The 15,000-nt window shown below is 41.3% G+C and overlaps 2 protein-coding genes across 3 annotated transcripts in view; both read left to right on the forward strand.

Moving 5' to 3' along the window:
- The first annotated feature begins 733 nt into the window (after nucleotides 1–733).
- Nucleotides 734–14,451, forward strand: LOC106814310 (cytoplasmic phosphatidylinositol transfer protein 1-like). 2 transcript variants are annotated; one of them, XM_014818611.1, is made up of 10 exons: nucleotides 734–874; nucleotides 2,976–3,124; nucleotides 3,647–3,735; nucleotides 4,115–4,122; nucleotides 6,385–6,456; nucleotides 7,352–7,450; nucleotides 8,915–8,974; nucleotides 10,137–10,232; nucleotides 10,398–10,461; nucleotides 10,914–14,451. In XM_014818611.1, exons 1-10 carry the CDS (start codon nucleotides 827–829, stop codon nucleotides 11,054–11,056), a joined length of 828 nt encoding a protein of 275 aa, XP_014674097.1. In that variant the 5' UTR covers nucleotides 734–826; the 3' UTR covers nucleotides 11,057–14,451. The 2 variants fall into 2 exon arrangements, with proteins under 2 accessions (XP_014674097.1, XP_014674098.1); XM_014818612.1 differs by lacking the exon at nucleotides 7,352–7,450.
- Nucleotides 14,452–14,832: 381 nt separating this feature from the next.
- LOC106814305 overlaps nucleotides 14,833–15,000 on the forward strand; it is a 5,297-nt gene continuing 5,129 nt past the window's right edge. Inside the window, exon 1 of the mRNA XM_014818606.1 lies at nucleotides 14,833–14,979. The gene's annotated coding sequence lies outside the window, so the exon portion shown is untranslated. The remainder of the gene's footprint in view (nucleotides 14,980–15,000) is intronic.

The raw sequence follows: 15,000 nt of genomic DNA on the forward strand, positions 1-15,000 counted from the left end.
ATATATAGTATATAATAGGGTCTTTAAAGATTGGTAACACTAATTAAATTTAACTCAGCCAATAGGTGGCGATGTGTCCTACTAAGGTGCAGCTGTGTGCCAAACTGGGTTGAAGCAGCCAAGCTGTGTGCCAAGCTGTGTTGAATAAAACAGTTTTTTATTTGCATTGTACATGTTATTTCTAGAGAATTTTCGTAAACCCTTTGATTACTTTAATCATATTAATAAGGTGTATTATTGTATAGTAGTACCAAATTCCCTTTAGCATAGCGAGGGACCTGTTCGCGCATGGTTAGTATCTGTACAATAAAGTGTGATTTTGTTGAGATTATACTTTTAAAAGGGCAGTGTATAATCGTCAAAATAGAATATCTTAAAAAATAAATCCCCTGTCTATATAGCATGTGCCCCGGAATTTTCCTTTACAATAGATTCTGAGGGTCGTGCATTCTAACAGCAACAGACTCATTCACAGCACGTATATAAATATTGATTACGATTAATCATGATTACGAACACATTGATTACGAACACATGCTCTGATATAATCAGGAATTAGCAGAGGTGAAAGTGGTTTTCTGCAGAGTATGCAACACATAAAAACAAATTTCTTTATATTTATTTCTATGACGCCAAACAATACTATATTAGTTCAGGATATTCCCGCTGGAACTCAAGTGGCGCGCGTGTTGTTCATTTGAGACAGTATGCTCGTACAAGATCAACAGTTTTACACGACAACCTGTCGTTAGGTCGCTATCTGAGTTTCGTGAAGCGTTTTCTTCAGTGGTGCTTAGAGGATATATCTTTACATATATAGGCCTAAATGCCTCTTAAGGAGTATCGAATATGTATGCCACTAACGGTAGAAGAGGTACGTATTTTATCCTAGTTATTCAAATCACTCGACATTGATTGTTTAGCACACATTGGTTTGTCACACACTCAGTGACACTGTGACTGTCAATGGCTCAGCCACATGTCATCAACATCACAGCCATGATGATGATTATGCGATTAACGTAAGGAATATTCAGGTAGCGATTTCAGATTCTATGAATTGTAGATTGAAACTGTAGATACAATAGTGTATCACTGTGTGTAAACTTTATATGAACCCGGACTCGGTTCATTGCATGTGCGTTCGATCGTGCAAAGCTGCTAATACTAATAGCTCTAGTACCCCACGTACAGTTGCCACTGGCAACTGTACACGGGCTATAGTACTAGAGCTAAGCTGCTAACAGCCTAACTGTTAGGCTGGCCATCCTACTTTTTGTATTCCCTTTAAGTAGTGTCTAAACGACCGGACCCGGTTTCGGAGGCCTGAAAACTAAACAACCGGCTCTCTTTTCTGATTGGTCAGTTTCCGAACATAACACTAACAGTACAAATATATAATAGGACAATTTTTAATGCAAAACATAAAGAAATATATTTAATTCCGAACATAAACAAAAGTTACAGAATAAATAAATGAATACGGAACAAATAAATGCAGAAACAAATAAAATACAATGAAATACAGAAAACAGAGGAAAATAAAAACATCTTATGGGGTTCAAACACGGTCCCTTACTATCACGAAGCGAAAGCTCTACCATTGAGCCACTAAAACCAACTTGAAAGTGAGGCATATAGACCCTAACCCTAACCATAATCCTAACCCTAACCCTAACCCTAATTCTAAAATAAAATTAGCCAAAAATAATAAAAAATAAAATAGTGACAAAATTAGCCAATCAGAGAAGAGAGCCGGTTGTTTAGTTTTCAGGATACCGAAACCGGATCCGGTTGTTTAGACACTTCCTACACTTTATGCTTACTTACATATCTTCAAGAATTTGTCACGTATTGTGAGGCCGTATTACAACTATAAGCTTGTATTATTCTTATAGCCACTTTGGGTTAGAGAATATTTAAAATGGTTTAAAATCAAGCCATATGGCACTACATTAGACGATACTGATATCACATTTTATGTAATATACCGAACTAATAATACTGGTATGAAAAGCCCAACATCAATAGAGAATTATAACTATTCAATGTACATGCATGTACATGTAGTTCTTTGAATAATGTAAAAGATGTCAAATGTTATCTGCTGTAGCACTGGCGGCCACAGGTCTTAAGAAAGTAGAAGCACAGAAGGATAAAATCCTCAGTGATAATAAAAAGCAGGCGCGCTGCATGCTAGGGGTGTCTGGGGGCATGCCCCCCCTGAAAATTTTTGAATGGTAGACGTCTGGAGATGCAATCTGGTGAGTCTTGCGAGAGAGATTTAGGAATAAAAATTTTTAACCCAAAATTTACTGGAAGCACTGTGCTTCCAGTGCTTCTATCTGCGGGCGCCACTGTGCTGTAGCCAACTGACGCAGTGTTAATACTGTTATCGTGAAGTATATCAGATGTAGCTCCTGTTGATTTCTATATCAGTGTTCATGTCAATGTTTGTTTCTAGGCAGTAGCTGGAGGTGCGGCAGCTGTATCTCCAATTTATGAGGCTGGGGTACAGCAGTCCATTCGCTTTCATACAAACGAGACAAAGATGGCGACGGATGGCGGCAGATTTCGAAATAATGCATTGGGGAAATAAATTCACGTTTTGAGAGTTTTGATGAGCTAGAAAACACTCGGATTAGGTATGAAAGTGAACATTATTGTAAACTTTACTTCAGAAGATCGCAAATAATTGCCTCAGCCCTCAAACAAATGCCAAAAAGGGGCTTCAACGAACGACGGCTGCCGTACCTCCAGCCACTTTGTTGTTTATATATCTTGTTTGTTTATGCACCCTAGACTGGAGCATATTTTTTGAATCTAATGCATCCCTACAAACGATTATCAGACATGCAACACATATATGGCATACACGCAATATGCTTATACAATCTATACTAATACTTATGCACTCGTGTATACACACACATATTATAATATATATATATATAATATACATGATAATACTTTAGTACCGGATTGGCCAGCTCTACATGATCAGCAAGCACAGCCATGAACAGACTGCCCAAGGTGAGGGCGTGGAGGTACTCATAAACGACCCGATAGATGACCCCCAGCTCGGACATGGTCAGTACACCGAGAAGAGAATACACCTGTCCAGGTGAGTAAGCAATTGCTGATGCGATGAGAGTTGTGTGCGTGCCATCATTCTAGATTTATGTTGATACATGCTGATAGCTGTGCAGCTCTCATCAGACAAGCTGTTGTTTTGTATGTGATATCATCGTTAGCTTATTAAAATTTACGTTGCCTTAAACACTTTACTTTTCCACTTCCATACTTTACCATTTATACTTCAAATTCCAAAGTGAATTTTAGTTTTTTAACATTTTTCAGTAATCTAATTATTGAGAATTAAAACGCTACATGTTTCAATGATAAAATTCAATTGAAAAAGATTTCAAAATACAAAATTGCTTTCAAAATCTAAAAGTCTATAAATTAAAACTTTTAAAATTCTAAACTTGTTTTTAAATTACAAACCTGATTTCAAAATCCAAACTCGATTTCAAATTCAAAACTCTATTTGTAAATTTCTAACAACTACACCCTTCTCACTCCTCACTCCTGATGAGATTTACTGATTATTGGTGTTTAGTTTACACTATTGTTTATTTTACAGCCGTCTGCCCAGTTGGATACGAGGTCTTATACCAAGAATATTCTATGTCACAGAAAAGGCTTGGAATTTTTATCCCTACACTAAAACTGGTGAGTTACTAGTGACACATTTCAGTTGTACTGAGCTTGATCGTATAAAGGCCACCGGAGGCGTGTGGAAGGTGTGTGATTTCCACACGTGGAGCATACAGCCTGTTAGCTTATTGATTCGACTAGCACTCTTGCCAGTATTTATATTGGTGTTATATATTGGTTGGTTTTATTGGATGTGTACTGACGATAAATGAAATATCAGCTAACGTGTGAATGGTAAAACGTATATAATCAAAAATGGCACATACGTAGTGCGAATGGCAAAAACGTAGCAGAAAATGGCTACTTAGAAGAAAATTATAGTGTTCTTTTGTTTATTTCATGCACTGGTATGATGCCGGGAACACGTACATGTATTTTCCTCGACAACCGACAGAATACACAGTAAGTTGTTTAGCAGTAAGCCCTCTCAACGTTATCTCAATTCAATGGCGAATGCTTCATGATGGCTCCTCCGGGTTGGAGACGAGGGTTCGGTCACGATGTTGCTTGTTTGTTATTGTGGCGGGTTACACGGTACAGCGCGCGGCGATGGAGACGGAGAAAGAGCAAGCATCAGCAGGCTTCTCTCAATAGACAAACATAATTTTTGCAGCGTTCGCGCGCGCGTCACGTGGTGATGCCCCCTTCGTGGCTACGCCCGCTGTGCGTCGGCTGAGGGTCGAGCGTTTGAAGTAGGGTGCTGTCGCGGCTCGTGTTCGGTAAAACGAAACGCTGGAGGCCGCGCTCTGGTCTCATCAGTAGCGAATGAGGAGCTTAACGAGCTTAACAAGCGGATAACGAGCTTTGCAAGGCCACGCGGCCAGGCCGCAGCCATCTCACGTCGACATTGGAGAGGATAGCTTAAACAAACAGCGTGTAAATCGCGGGCAATCTAAGTTTAGACGCGTTATTATGTGTTTGGTTTATTCTACGAGTGACTACCTGTTTACAGAAGTTGCGCCGCTTGCATCAACACTGTCATGCTATCAAGGATGAATTTATGTAGTTTGTATGAGGAAGAGAATGCGTGGGAAGAAAGCGAGGGTGTGGGGAAGAGATTGAGAGAGAGAAGATGGAGTGTGAGAGGCTAATAGCAAGTAGGGAAAGAGTGAGGAAGAAAGGGAGGGAGGTAGAGATGAGTGGGTAATAGTGAGGAGTGGAAGAGAATGATGTTGACGGTAGATAAGCAAATAGAGAAGAAGAAGAAACTAAGGAGAGAAAGCAAGGGAGAGAGTGAGTGTGAAAGGAGTATGAGGAGGTAGTGAGAGGGAGAGGCAACAAAGGACGAATTGGGGGGGGGGAGATCAGAAAAAAAATTGAGTGCGAGACGAGATGGAGGGAGGGAGAGAAGGAACAAGGGAAGTGGGAAAGGGGGCGAGGAATGGAGCAAGGGAGCAAACAAGTAGTGTACAGTTACGTTTTTGACATATTGCAGTTGGTAGCGAGACCAAAATAGTCGCACGAATGCAATTTCATTCACCAGCCATGAGATGGTTACGACCCGCTACCTGATACTCACCGTGAACTCAGTTATAGCCACCATATGACCCCAGCTGTATATTTCCTTTAGTTTACTGCTGCAGCTGTGTGAACCTGTGTGACATTTCAAGCGCTGTCGCAGCGCGCAGATCGACATCCTGGCGTAGGCATCGTCACATATTATAGCCGCGACTACAGTACACTGCGTCGGGTTACAGGCAAATTAGGGCAAGAATTTAAGCAGCGGGAACGAGTGAGAGCGCGGCATTACGAAACAGAGCAGAAGTAAGTCTCTGCACGGCGGAGGGGAGGATGCGTGCAGTCATTATCCGGAAGCTGAGGAGTGGATGCGGATGCTGCTAGCAATTAGGTTGTGTATTCGGTACACCTGCGTAATCATCGTTGCTTAAGATAAGCTAATTAAAATCGTTCAAAGGTTCCCCGATAATTCCCCCTCGTGGGTTTTTGTGTAGATAGAGAGTTGGTGTGTTTAGTTGGGATTGTATTACCTCTACATCGCCAAGTATTAAGTAATGCAAGATGTAAAATTTTAGTTCTGGTCGATAATAAGTCTAATTTCGGACAAACATGGCATGTAGAATATCGCACCATATCAAATCTTAGTCTCGCCACATCTGTGCAAATATAAGGTGATTGATTAGCTAGATGAGAAGATTTCTGTAATCCCACACTCTATTGGGGCCTCGTTGGATGGGTTTGGTTAGGAATCAGGGAGACTTCTCTGTAACGCATTCTGTGTGTTTGCTCTGTAGCTTTATTCGGAGGCTTTGATAGCGTTCAGAATGGGAATCCAATGAGAAATAATTTTATTCCTACACACATGCGCTGCGGTGTCATACACCATTAGCCACGTATGCGACAGAAAAACCAACTCATTTTCTAAATCTCCTCCCTTCTGCACTCACACCATGTGAAGCCGCTTGATTGAAAACAGAACCACAAAACATCTCTAGTATTAAGCTAAGATGTATCGCATCACATCTATCACATGTTGTCATCATTATTGTGTGCTAACTTGGTGGTAATGTGCAATTGATTTTATCAAATTATCAGTAACAAAAAATCCTCCTAGTCCATTCCCGATTTAGCTTGGCCATGGTGGGATGCTTCCCGTGTGGAGGATGTTTGTTAACGAGCTTGTTTTGCGTGTTTCTCGTGTTGCAGTGCTCTTTCCTGCCGCGATTCTCAATCAGCATAGAGACGAGATACGAGGACAATAATGGAAGCTCGGAAAACGTGAGTCATGCACCCCCGCGCAATCAACACGCACGAAAAAAGAGAGAGAGGGAGGGGGAGAGAGAGCGAGCGAGACAGAGAGAGAGAGAGAGAGAGAGAGAGAGAGAGAGAGAGAGAGAGAGAGAGAGAGAGAGAGAGAGAGAGAGAGAGAGAGAGAGAGAGGGGGAGAGAGAGAGAGAGAGAGAGAAAGAGCATGTACTGTGTATGCCTGCACTCACAGTCGCAGCATGGAGAGAGTGTGTGTGCGTGCGCCAGAAGATATGGTGTTAAGAGCATGCTTCAGAGAGAGAGAGAGGAGAGCATGTTAGGAGAGCATGCTGCTGAGAGAGCGTGTGTGTGGAGTACACGGTGGCGATGTGTGTCCTGCTCGCGCCCCTGCGACATTAGCCAATGGGAAATTGATCCCGAAGCTTTGAACGCGAGTGCGTTCATGAAGTATTCATAAGCACAGTAATGAGCGTCTCTGGTGTCTCATAGCCGTACCCTGACATCGCATTACTCTCCACAGCATCAGGAGCAGTGTCAGCAGCAGCAGTAGTCATAGCAGCAGCAGCAGCAGCAGCAGTAGTAGTAGTCATAGCAGCAGCAGCAGTGTCAGTCACGGCTGCAGCAACAGCAGCGGTGGCGGCAGCAGCAGCAGCAGCAACAACAGTGGTAGTGGCAACAGTAGTAGTAGCAGCAGCAGCAGTAGCAGCAACGGCAGCAGTAGTAGAGTAACTGCAGCAGTAGCGGTATCAGTAACAGTAGCAGCAACAGTAGCAGCAGCAGCAGCAGCAACAGCAGCAGCAGCAGCAATGACAGCAGTACTTAGTAGAGTAACTGCAGCAGTAGCGGTATCAGTAACAGTGAGTAGCAGCGATGCGTTCCTATCATCTGTTGTATGTCGCGCCTTCAGTGCTTGGAGCTGTCACAGGAGGTGCTAGCTGAGCGTGAGGTCGACCATATAGACATCGCGCTAGATCCTCTACCAGATCACAAGTACAAGGAGAGTGAGGTACAGAACCCTCATTCATCTTTTATCCTCTCTCAGTCTCCATCTTCTCTCTTGTTGCTTAACTTTATTATATGTTTTCTATCGTTTTCTTTATTTTTCTCTACGGCCCCTCTCTTATCTCATCGCTTATCTCTCGTCTTTGTCTGGCCACTCACTCCCTATCTCTCATCACTTACAGGGGTAGAAATTAACTTTTGAACAAGGGAGTTCAACGGGCTCCCTACCCTCAAAAAGAGGGAGTCCGCAGCAAAATGAGGGAGTCCACAGTGTGAGGTTCAAAATCAAAGATATTAACAATAACACATGTGCTAATTTTTAAGATTCATGCAGTTGCACATCTGCCAAATTTTCTTCGGACATTAGCTGAAAAAATACAGTAATTCCGCGAGGCCGTGCTTCGGAACAAAGTTATAGTATAGTTATAGTTAGTTGGGCAGAATTTTCAGGGAGTCACACGAACTCCTGCATATGTCAAATCAGGGAGTCCGACAGAAAATCAGGGAGTATTTGACTCCGGTCTCCCGTTAATTTCGCACCCTGACTTATATCTCATCTCTCTTTGGCAGGTCTCTTATCTTCCATCTCATATCATCTCTCCATACTCTCTCTTATCTCTTATTGCGTTTCTGTCTTCTCTGTCCACTTATCTCTTACCATTTACAGTTCATCTCCCTCTGCCCTCTCTCTCTCTCTCTCTTATTTCTTATCACTTATATGTCATCTCTCTCTGGCCTGTCTCATATCTCTTATTGCTCATCTTTTATCTCACTTCGACCTCGGTCTCATCTCCTATCGTTTATCTTTTATCTTTCTCCAACCCCTCTCTTACCTTTTATCACTCATATCTAATTTCTCTCCGACCCCTCTCTTACCTTTTATCACTCATATCTAATTTCTCTCCGCCTGCTCTCTTATCTCTGTCTATTCTCTGTTTTTTTTGTGTTCCGAGAATCACTGAGGTTTCAGGTCAAAGCTGTTGACAGGAGTTACTAAGCGACGAATAGCCTACTAGACGTCACCATTACTGAATTCTATGCTGCAATTGCTGGCATCTACCCACGTTTCTGCCCTCTCTCTTATTTGAAAGGGAATGAGGGTTGGATTTACTGCTAATCTAGCCTTCATGCGATCACCTATGTAATTTCTCAGTGGTGTTGTCCAAGTGATTTAATCAGTGGGCTTGTTTGATGGCTGTTAGCTTCATTAGCTACAGTAATTGGGGTTTCCTGATGTTTGTTTCTTCTCTGTACCGCACCAACCTGGTCGATATTTCATGTTTGTAGTCGTGGTATTTCTCTGAAATGTTTTGTATAAAATTCAGTGTGATAATCAATGTCATTGAAATTTCTGTATATAGATGTATAATATCAAGAGCGAATTAAGAAGGTAATACGCCTTCTTAATACGCTCTTGATAATATCAGGGTTTAACATTGGTAATGATATTAATGTTGATGAATTTTAGGACTGTACGAAATTCAAGTCAGTGAAGACGAATAGAGGACCGTTAGAAGACAATTGGCGAGTAAGAAATAAATTTTTTATACATTTATTTATTTTTCGAGAAAATATAGCTCAAGCGATATTGAGATGGAGTAGTGCTTGTATTGGAAAATCTAATATCAGTATAAGTATATATATAGGAAAAAATGATTCCGTTACAGCCCCTGTTTAACTTATCTGACATAGTGAAGTTCAGTGTATGGTGTGGAACTACTATCTTTCTGTACTTCAACAAAATCAACACGGCATAATCTACAGTCTTCACATTTCACGCGTAGAGATGCAATCCAAAAATACATTGTCACGTCAAGCGTGGATGTCCAATAATCCAATTTCCCCTTCACTTGAGAAATAGTACTGACTTGGCGCACATGTGCAATTGCATCACAAATTGGCTTCACCTACATTATTATTATGGATATAGGGTTACAGTAACACACAGCGTGATGCCTAGCAACAGCAGTAACAGCATCAGTAAGAGCAGAAATACTAGCGGCATCAGTGGCAGCAGTAGCAGCTACGATATAAGCCTCGTTCACACGAGACCTCGTATTTATGAAATACGAACCTCGTTCACACGAGACCTCGTATTTATGAAATACGGTATTTGCGAAATACCGAATCTGAGACAAATACGCGGCCGAGCGTTCACACGCTGATTCGCGGCTCCAGAAATACGGTATTTGCGAAATACCGAATCTGAGACAAATACGCGGCCGAGCGTTCACACGCTGATTCGCGGCTCCAGAAATACGGTATTTGCGAGCTGCGAGCTGCTTTAGTAACAATCGAGCGAACAATGCGAAATAAACAATGCAATGCGCACCAACTGCCGATAAAATACGTAGACTGGTCCGCGCTCGACAGTTCCACTCGCGTTACACTGGAACTGTCGAGCGCGGACCAGTCTATAAAATACGTGGCTTCAGAAATACAGTATTTAGCATTCATACGAGGGATACGGCAAATTATTCGTGGTCTGGGAAACCGCGTATTTACATCAAATATCGGATCTGTTTAGATACCGTATTTCTTGGACCGCGCATTTTGCCTCGTGTGAACGCTAAATACCGGATTTCTTGCTACGTGTGAACGCGGCTATAGTAGTGCTGTTGCTCTAAAGCACTTAGATTAGATTTCTAGATTTATTAGTTCTGTAGTTTGAAAACATTTTGCTATTGCAGGAAACAAGCAATCCCATTATGTGCTCGTACAAAGCTGTTGAAGTAAAGTTTGAAGTGTGGGGACTGCAAACTCGAGTGGAAGGTTTTGTACATAGGGTAACTACAAATATACACAATAAATAAAAAAAAACTAACATTGCGATCCTCTCTTGTTAATGAAGATGCTACGATGCTAAATATAATTGGATGACAGATGGTATCTATTGCATTCCTAAAGGTGGCAGCTCGTTGCCTGCATGTTTGCACACGTTTCTGCTTCAGGCTGTAAGAGATGTACTCCTGCTAGGCCACAAACAAGCATTCACGTGGATTGATGAGTGGTATGGTAAGTACGTCGTCCTTCACAAATGCTTCTAATCATTGTGCTGACATGAATGTTCATCACGGAATGTGGGGCAGTGTTTGTACCTCGGCACTGCACGCGGAATGCTTGCTTTATTGATAAATGCAGCGATATTGATCTGTATGCATTTTCCCCTATCTCCCACACCTTTACTTCATTGTTCATGTATGGCTTAGTCTATACCTGGTGTACCTGCCTGCCATACACATCATGATGTGTGTGCATATGTGTTTGTGTCTGTGGTCAACATCACGATACACACTGCACAAATAATCACCCTGCCATGGAGACACCACTTTTATTCTGCCTATTCTGCCCACAGCAATAAAAACAAAATGAAAGCACATATTGTGATTAACTAGTTCATAGCTTTCTTTTGCGTGAGAGACGTAGCAAAAAATACCTTGTTCATGTTCTCGTCTTTTTTCTCGTAGGCATGACGATTGACGATATTCGGCAGTACGAGAAGGACATACAGGCACAGACCAACAAGAAGGTTCTCTGCCCGGGAGAGAAGCAGACAGTTGATGCTGCAGAGGAGGCACAGACCACAGAGGTTATACAAGCCGCTGATTAAGATGCCTCCCCCCTCCTCAGTCCGGGTCAGTCGGCTGTTGCTAGTGGAGTCGTCCTCTTCGCCCGAGCGAGATAACTCAGCAGATCTATCGAACACTGCCGCTGTATCGGTGGTGCTCACTCGGTTTGTACGTGGTTTTACACGTATGCGTGCCTGGACGTCGACTCTGTCGCACTTCGTTACTACGAATAGTTTTTAGAACGTCCCATCGTGACTCCGATCGGTCGCACCGGGCGGATGGAGAAAGTTGCTCCTGATATTACTGTCAACGGTAACTGCTCAATGAGGCTCTATTTCCAATATGCAGCCGGTCTGTGAAATGCTGGTTTATCCCTGTAGGCGTTTGAATACTTCGCGGAATGCTTCATGGTGTGGGAGATTCCGGTGTGGGGGGGGAAGAGAAGCATTTCATTTATGTTTACGTCACTACCTCCTTATCTTTCTAACAACCCTGCCTCCTCCATCCCAGCTGAGTGTATTAGCTGCAGAGGTGTGCCTAGTGCCTAGTCATATGACTCTATGCGAATTCATTGATAACAGCTCAGGTATGCAATCAATCAAAGCAGGGTATATGAATTATTTTCAGACTGAATGGAAGACTCGCTCAGAAAACGCAATTTTGGGAGGAAGATGAGAGCCAGAATGTAGTAGTCACTAATTAATTGGCAGGGGGAGGCTTATTTAATGCAGGCAGCTAGCAGCTAATCACAGCTACCAGCAGTAACGTCTGTATTACACCAGTCTGGTACATGTTTTATAAGAGCAGTATACTAATGCTGACAGTAGTGATTCCATGGTGTAGGATATATATATATATATATATAGTTAATTTATAAGTTGAGCCTGTGATATTCAGATATTTTTTGCGTTAAGGAATTACTCAATAATGCCAGTTTCATGCTGGAATATTCTTTAGAGATAAAAAAGAAAATGTGCGTGAGATAATAATTAGAAATTCTTGAAACTTCTAGGACTAGTGGGCAGAGATCATTAGATTTTCTCACATGCACATCATAGGCTTTAAGATTCTCGTATAGAACTGAGCTCTTTTTGTGTAAAGATACAACTACGTGGAACATGAATTAGGGTGAAAGTTGAGCATTTTAATGCATACATTGCCAGTCGTTCTGTGTTTAATTGTAAGACCATGCTGGTATTGCTGATGAACATTATATCATTAGCTAGTACGTTACTGTTCTATGTGTTCATTCTTTACTAGATGATACCAGCATGGTCTTACAATTGAAATTATAATTGGTATTACATGTGAGATTTTGTAAAATCCTATTGGATGTTAAAACTTTAACACTTGCCTCTAACTTACTACGAACTCGCACTGTTATAGTTTTACACGATGAAAGGCGTGATTTTGTTCGCGTCATTGCACATAGGTCTACGTTTATTCTTATAATTTTGTAATTACACGCACCCACGTGTGTGTGTGCGCGCGCGTACGTGCGTGCGTGTGTGTGTAATTATTATATGAAGTATATTGGAGGAGAATTAAGTATTTTTGTCATTATAATGACAAAGATATAAACCTACGTTTAGTACCAACTAGCAGTAGGTTGGGTGATATTCCTGACATCAGATAGGCAGTTTAATGTTGAAATTGTCCCATTACTTAGCCGGATTAGTGTTAGAACTAAGGAGGCCCTATAAACGGATTATCCTAATATTCGCATGTACACTTGTGCGCATGAGCGTATGCACATATTGAGTGTATGTATTCGATATGCTTGTGTTCATGATATTGATATTAGATAGCCATTACATATCTCGTATATAGATTGTTAAACAGTGTATATTATTAACTGTGTACGGTCATTGCTGTATCAGCGATTCATCGGAGGTTAAAATGTTTGGTTCATAGACAATAATATTTATTGTAGGATCATTGCATAATCATGAAATGGCAATACTCAGCATTTCAACTCGTATATTTGAGATTGTCTTACATCTGTAACGTTCTTGCAACGAGGTGGCAGTGCTAAACCATTAAGATATTGTAACAAAATAAGTTCTCCTGTCGTGTAATTCCTGTGCGTGATATTCCTAATTACCAATGTACATATATATGTTATGTAGTTGTTATGTTACTGGAGTATTGTTCGATAATATGTTCTGCCATATTCTTGTACCTGAGATGTGGGAAGGTCTGTACAACTTGGCAGTTAGAAAATTCCTTCTTGAACGGATATTTAGAAGTTAGATTTTGTAAACTCGCGTTATAACGTGTTAGTCACAGTTGCACAAATTCATAGGCAGCTTTCGTAGAGCTACGAACTTGAAACAAAACGAATCCTGTGATTTTTTTCGACCCCCAAATCACGCGATATGTTTTTTTTATTACGGTATGCGAACCTATATTACTAGTATGTATTCTTAGCATATGACAGCTAGTATTTTGACTGCAAAACTACCCAGTTTTTGTCAATACTGCGAAATAAATGCAATATTAGAGTGGGTTACCATATCATGATACAATACAACGGCATCGCTGTAAGTGTTTTTGTTAAGAAAACACTTTAGAAATGATGTCTGTCCACCAGTACTGCTTGGTAAGTGGCGCACACGGAACTGTGTGTGAAAACTTTATGCCACTGTGTGTGGTGCCGTAATCCCGGGCACAGAATTCTCCAGGTTAGAGATTTTTATTAAATTAATTAAATTATTAATTAAATTAAATTAAATTAATTAATTAAATTAAATTATTATTAAATTAATTATTTTAATGAATTATAATGCATTACGATGTACTGCAATTCTTTACATTCTGCGTTGCTACTCTGAATCTTCTTTCAGGTAGTGCACCGTACAGTGTAACGTCTATCGACTGTTGAGTAGGCGACGCGACTTACGTGTGTTGGGAAAAAATTCCCTAGATAATTTTACCCCACGGTCTGTTTACTGATGCTTCCTCGAGGTTCCCCCCACAATGCACTGCGGCTTGGGGTGTGGTACGAATTAAACTAACTAATCAAGTAAAATACGCACAGCCGCGCGTGGTCTCGTATGACTAGACATCTATTGGGAACAGCTGACTGTCTATGCCTAACGACGAGAAAACAGAACAAGGCCGAGTGAAACTCATAATTGCTTGTTCCAGCGCATACCTCTCTCATAACGCGACCGAGGACAGAAATGCCGGTGAAGATATCACATAGCCAGCCTCTGCATTTCTCGTCGGGTTTTAATTGCGCGCTACGAGTTTTTGTTGAACAATTATTTCTTTATGTTATGCGGTATTTTTATTTTTATTATTATAAATGATTCTACTACGCCGGATGTATATTTTGATTATTATTTGTGAATTAGTGGTATCTGTTGTTGACTCTTATGTAATGGTCTTCTTTTTAATTACTACTAGTCAATTAAATCCATGGTTCAGTCAATACTTGTTACTTATTTCATTCGTTATTCACGCGAATAATTCATTGGAACAATTTATCGAAACATGATCGTAAGAAGCGCCGACTATTCTACTTCCGAATAAGGTTTTGGAATTTTTTGATGTGTTTTGCAGTTGAGCGCTCTCTACCAACTTCTATCAATCATTGCGATGTAAATTGGCTTTTAATAATTCTCGAATGCAGCTGCACATAAGTAATTAGTATAGTATCTGACTAAGAAGTTGGGCGCAGTACGCGCGGCACTGTACGAGGTGTGTGAATGTCTGTGTGCTTGTGTGTATTTACTCATGACCTATGTACCTGTAGCAGGCGGCGTGCTTAAGCGATGCGTGTGTGCGCGTTTATGTGTGCTTATCAAACGGACGCGTCCAAAGGTCCACCCGACCGCACCGCCGCCACCGCCACACATAACAAGCCAGCAGGCCGGACATTTTTGAATTGTGGCCGAATTTGAGACGATCGCAAATCTCTGACGAGTATTTTGCGCCGATAGTTGGCATCTACAGAGAGGTAATGTTTTCGTCTGCTATA

Source organism: Priapulus caudatus, unplaced genomic scaffold (genome assembly GCF_000485595.1).
Source record: "Priapulus caudatus unplaced genomic scaffold, Priapulus_caudatus-5.0.1 Scaffold902, whole genome shotgun sequence".
Lineage (NCBI taxonomy): Eukaryota > Metazoa > Priapulida > Priapulimorpha > Priapulimorphida > Priapulidae > Priapulus > Priapulus caudatus.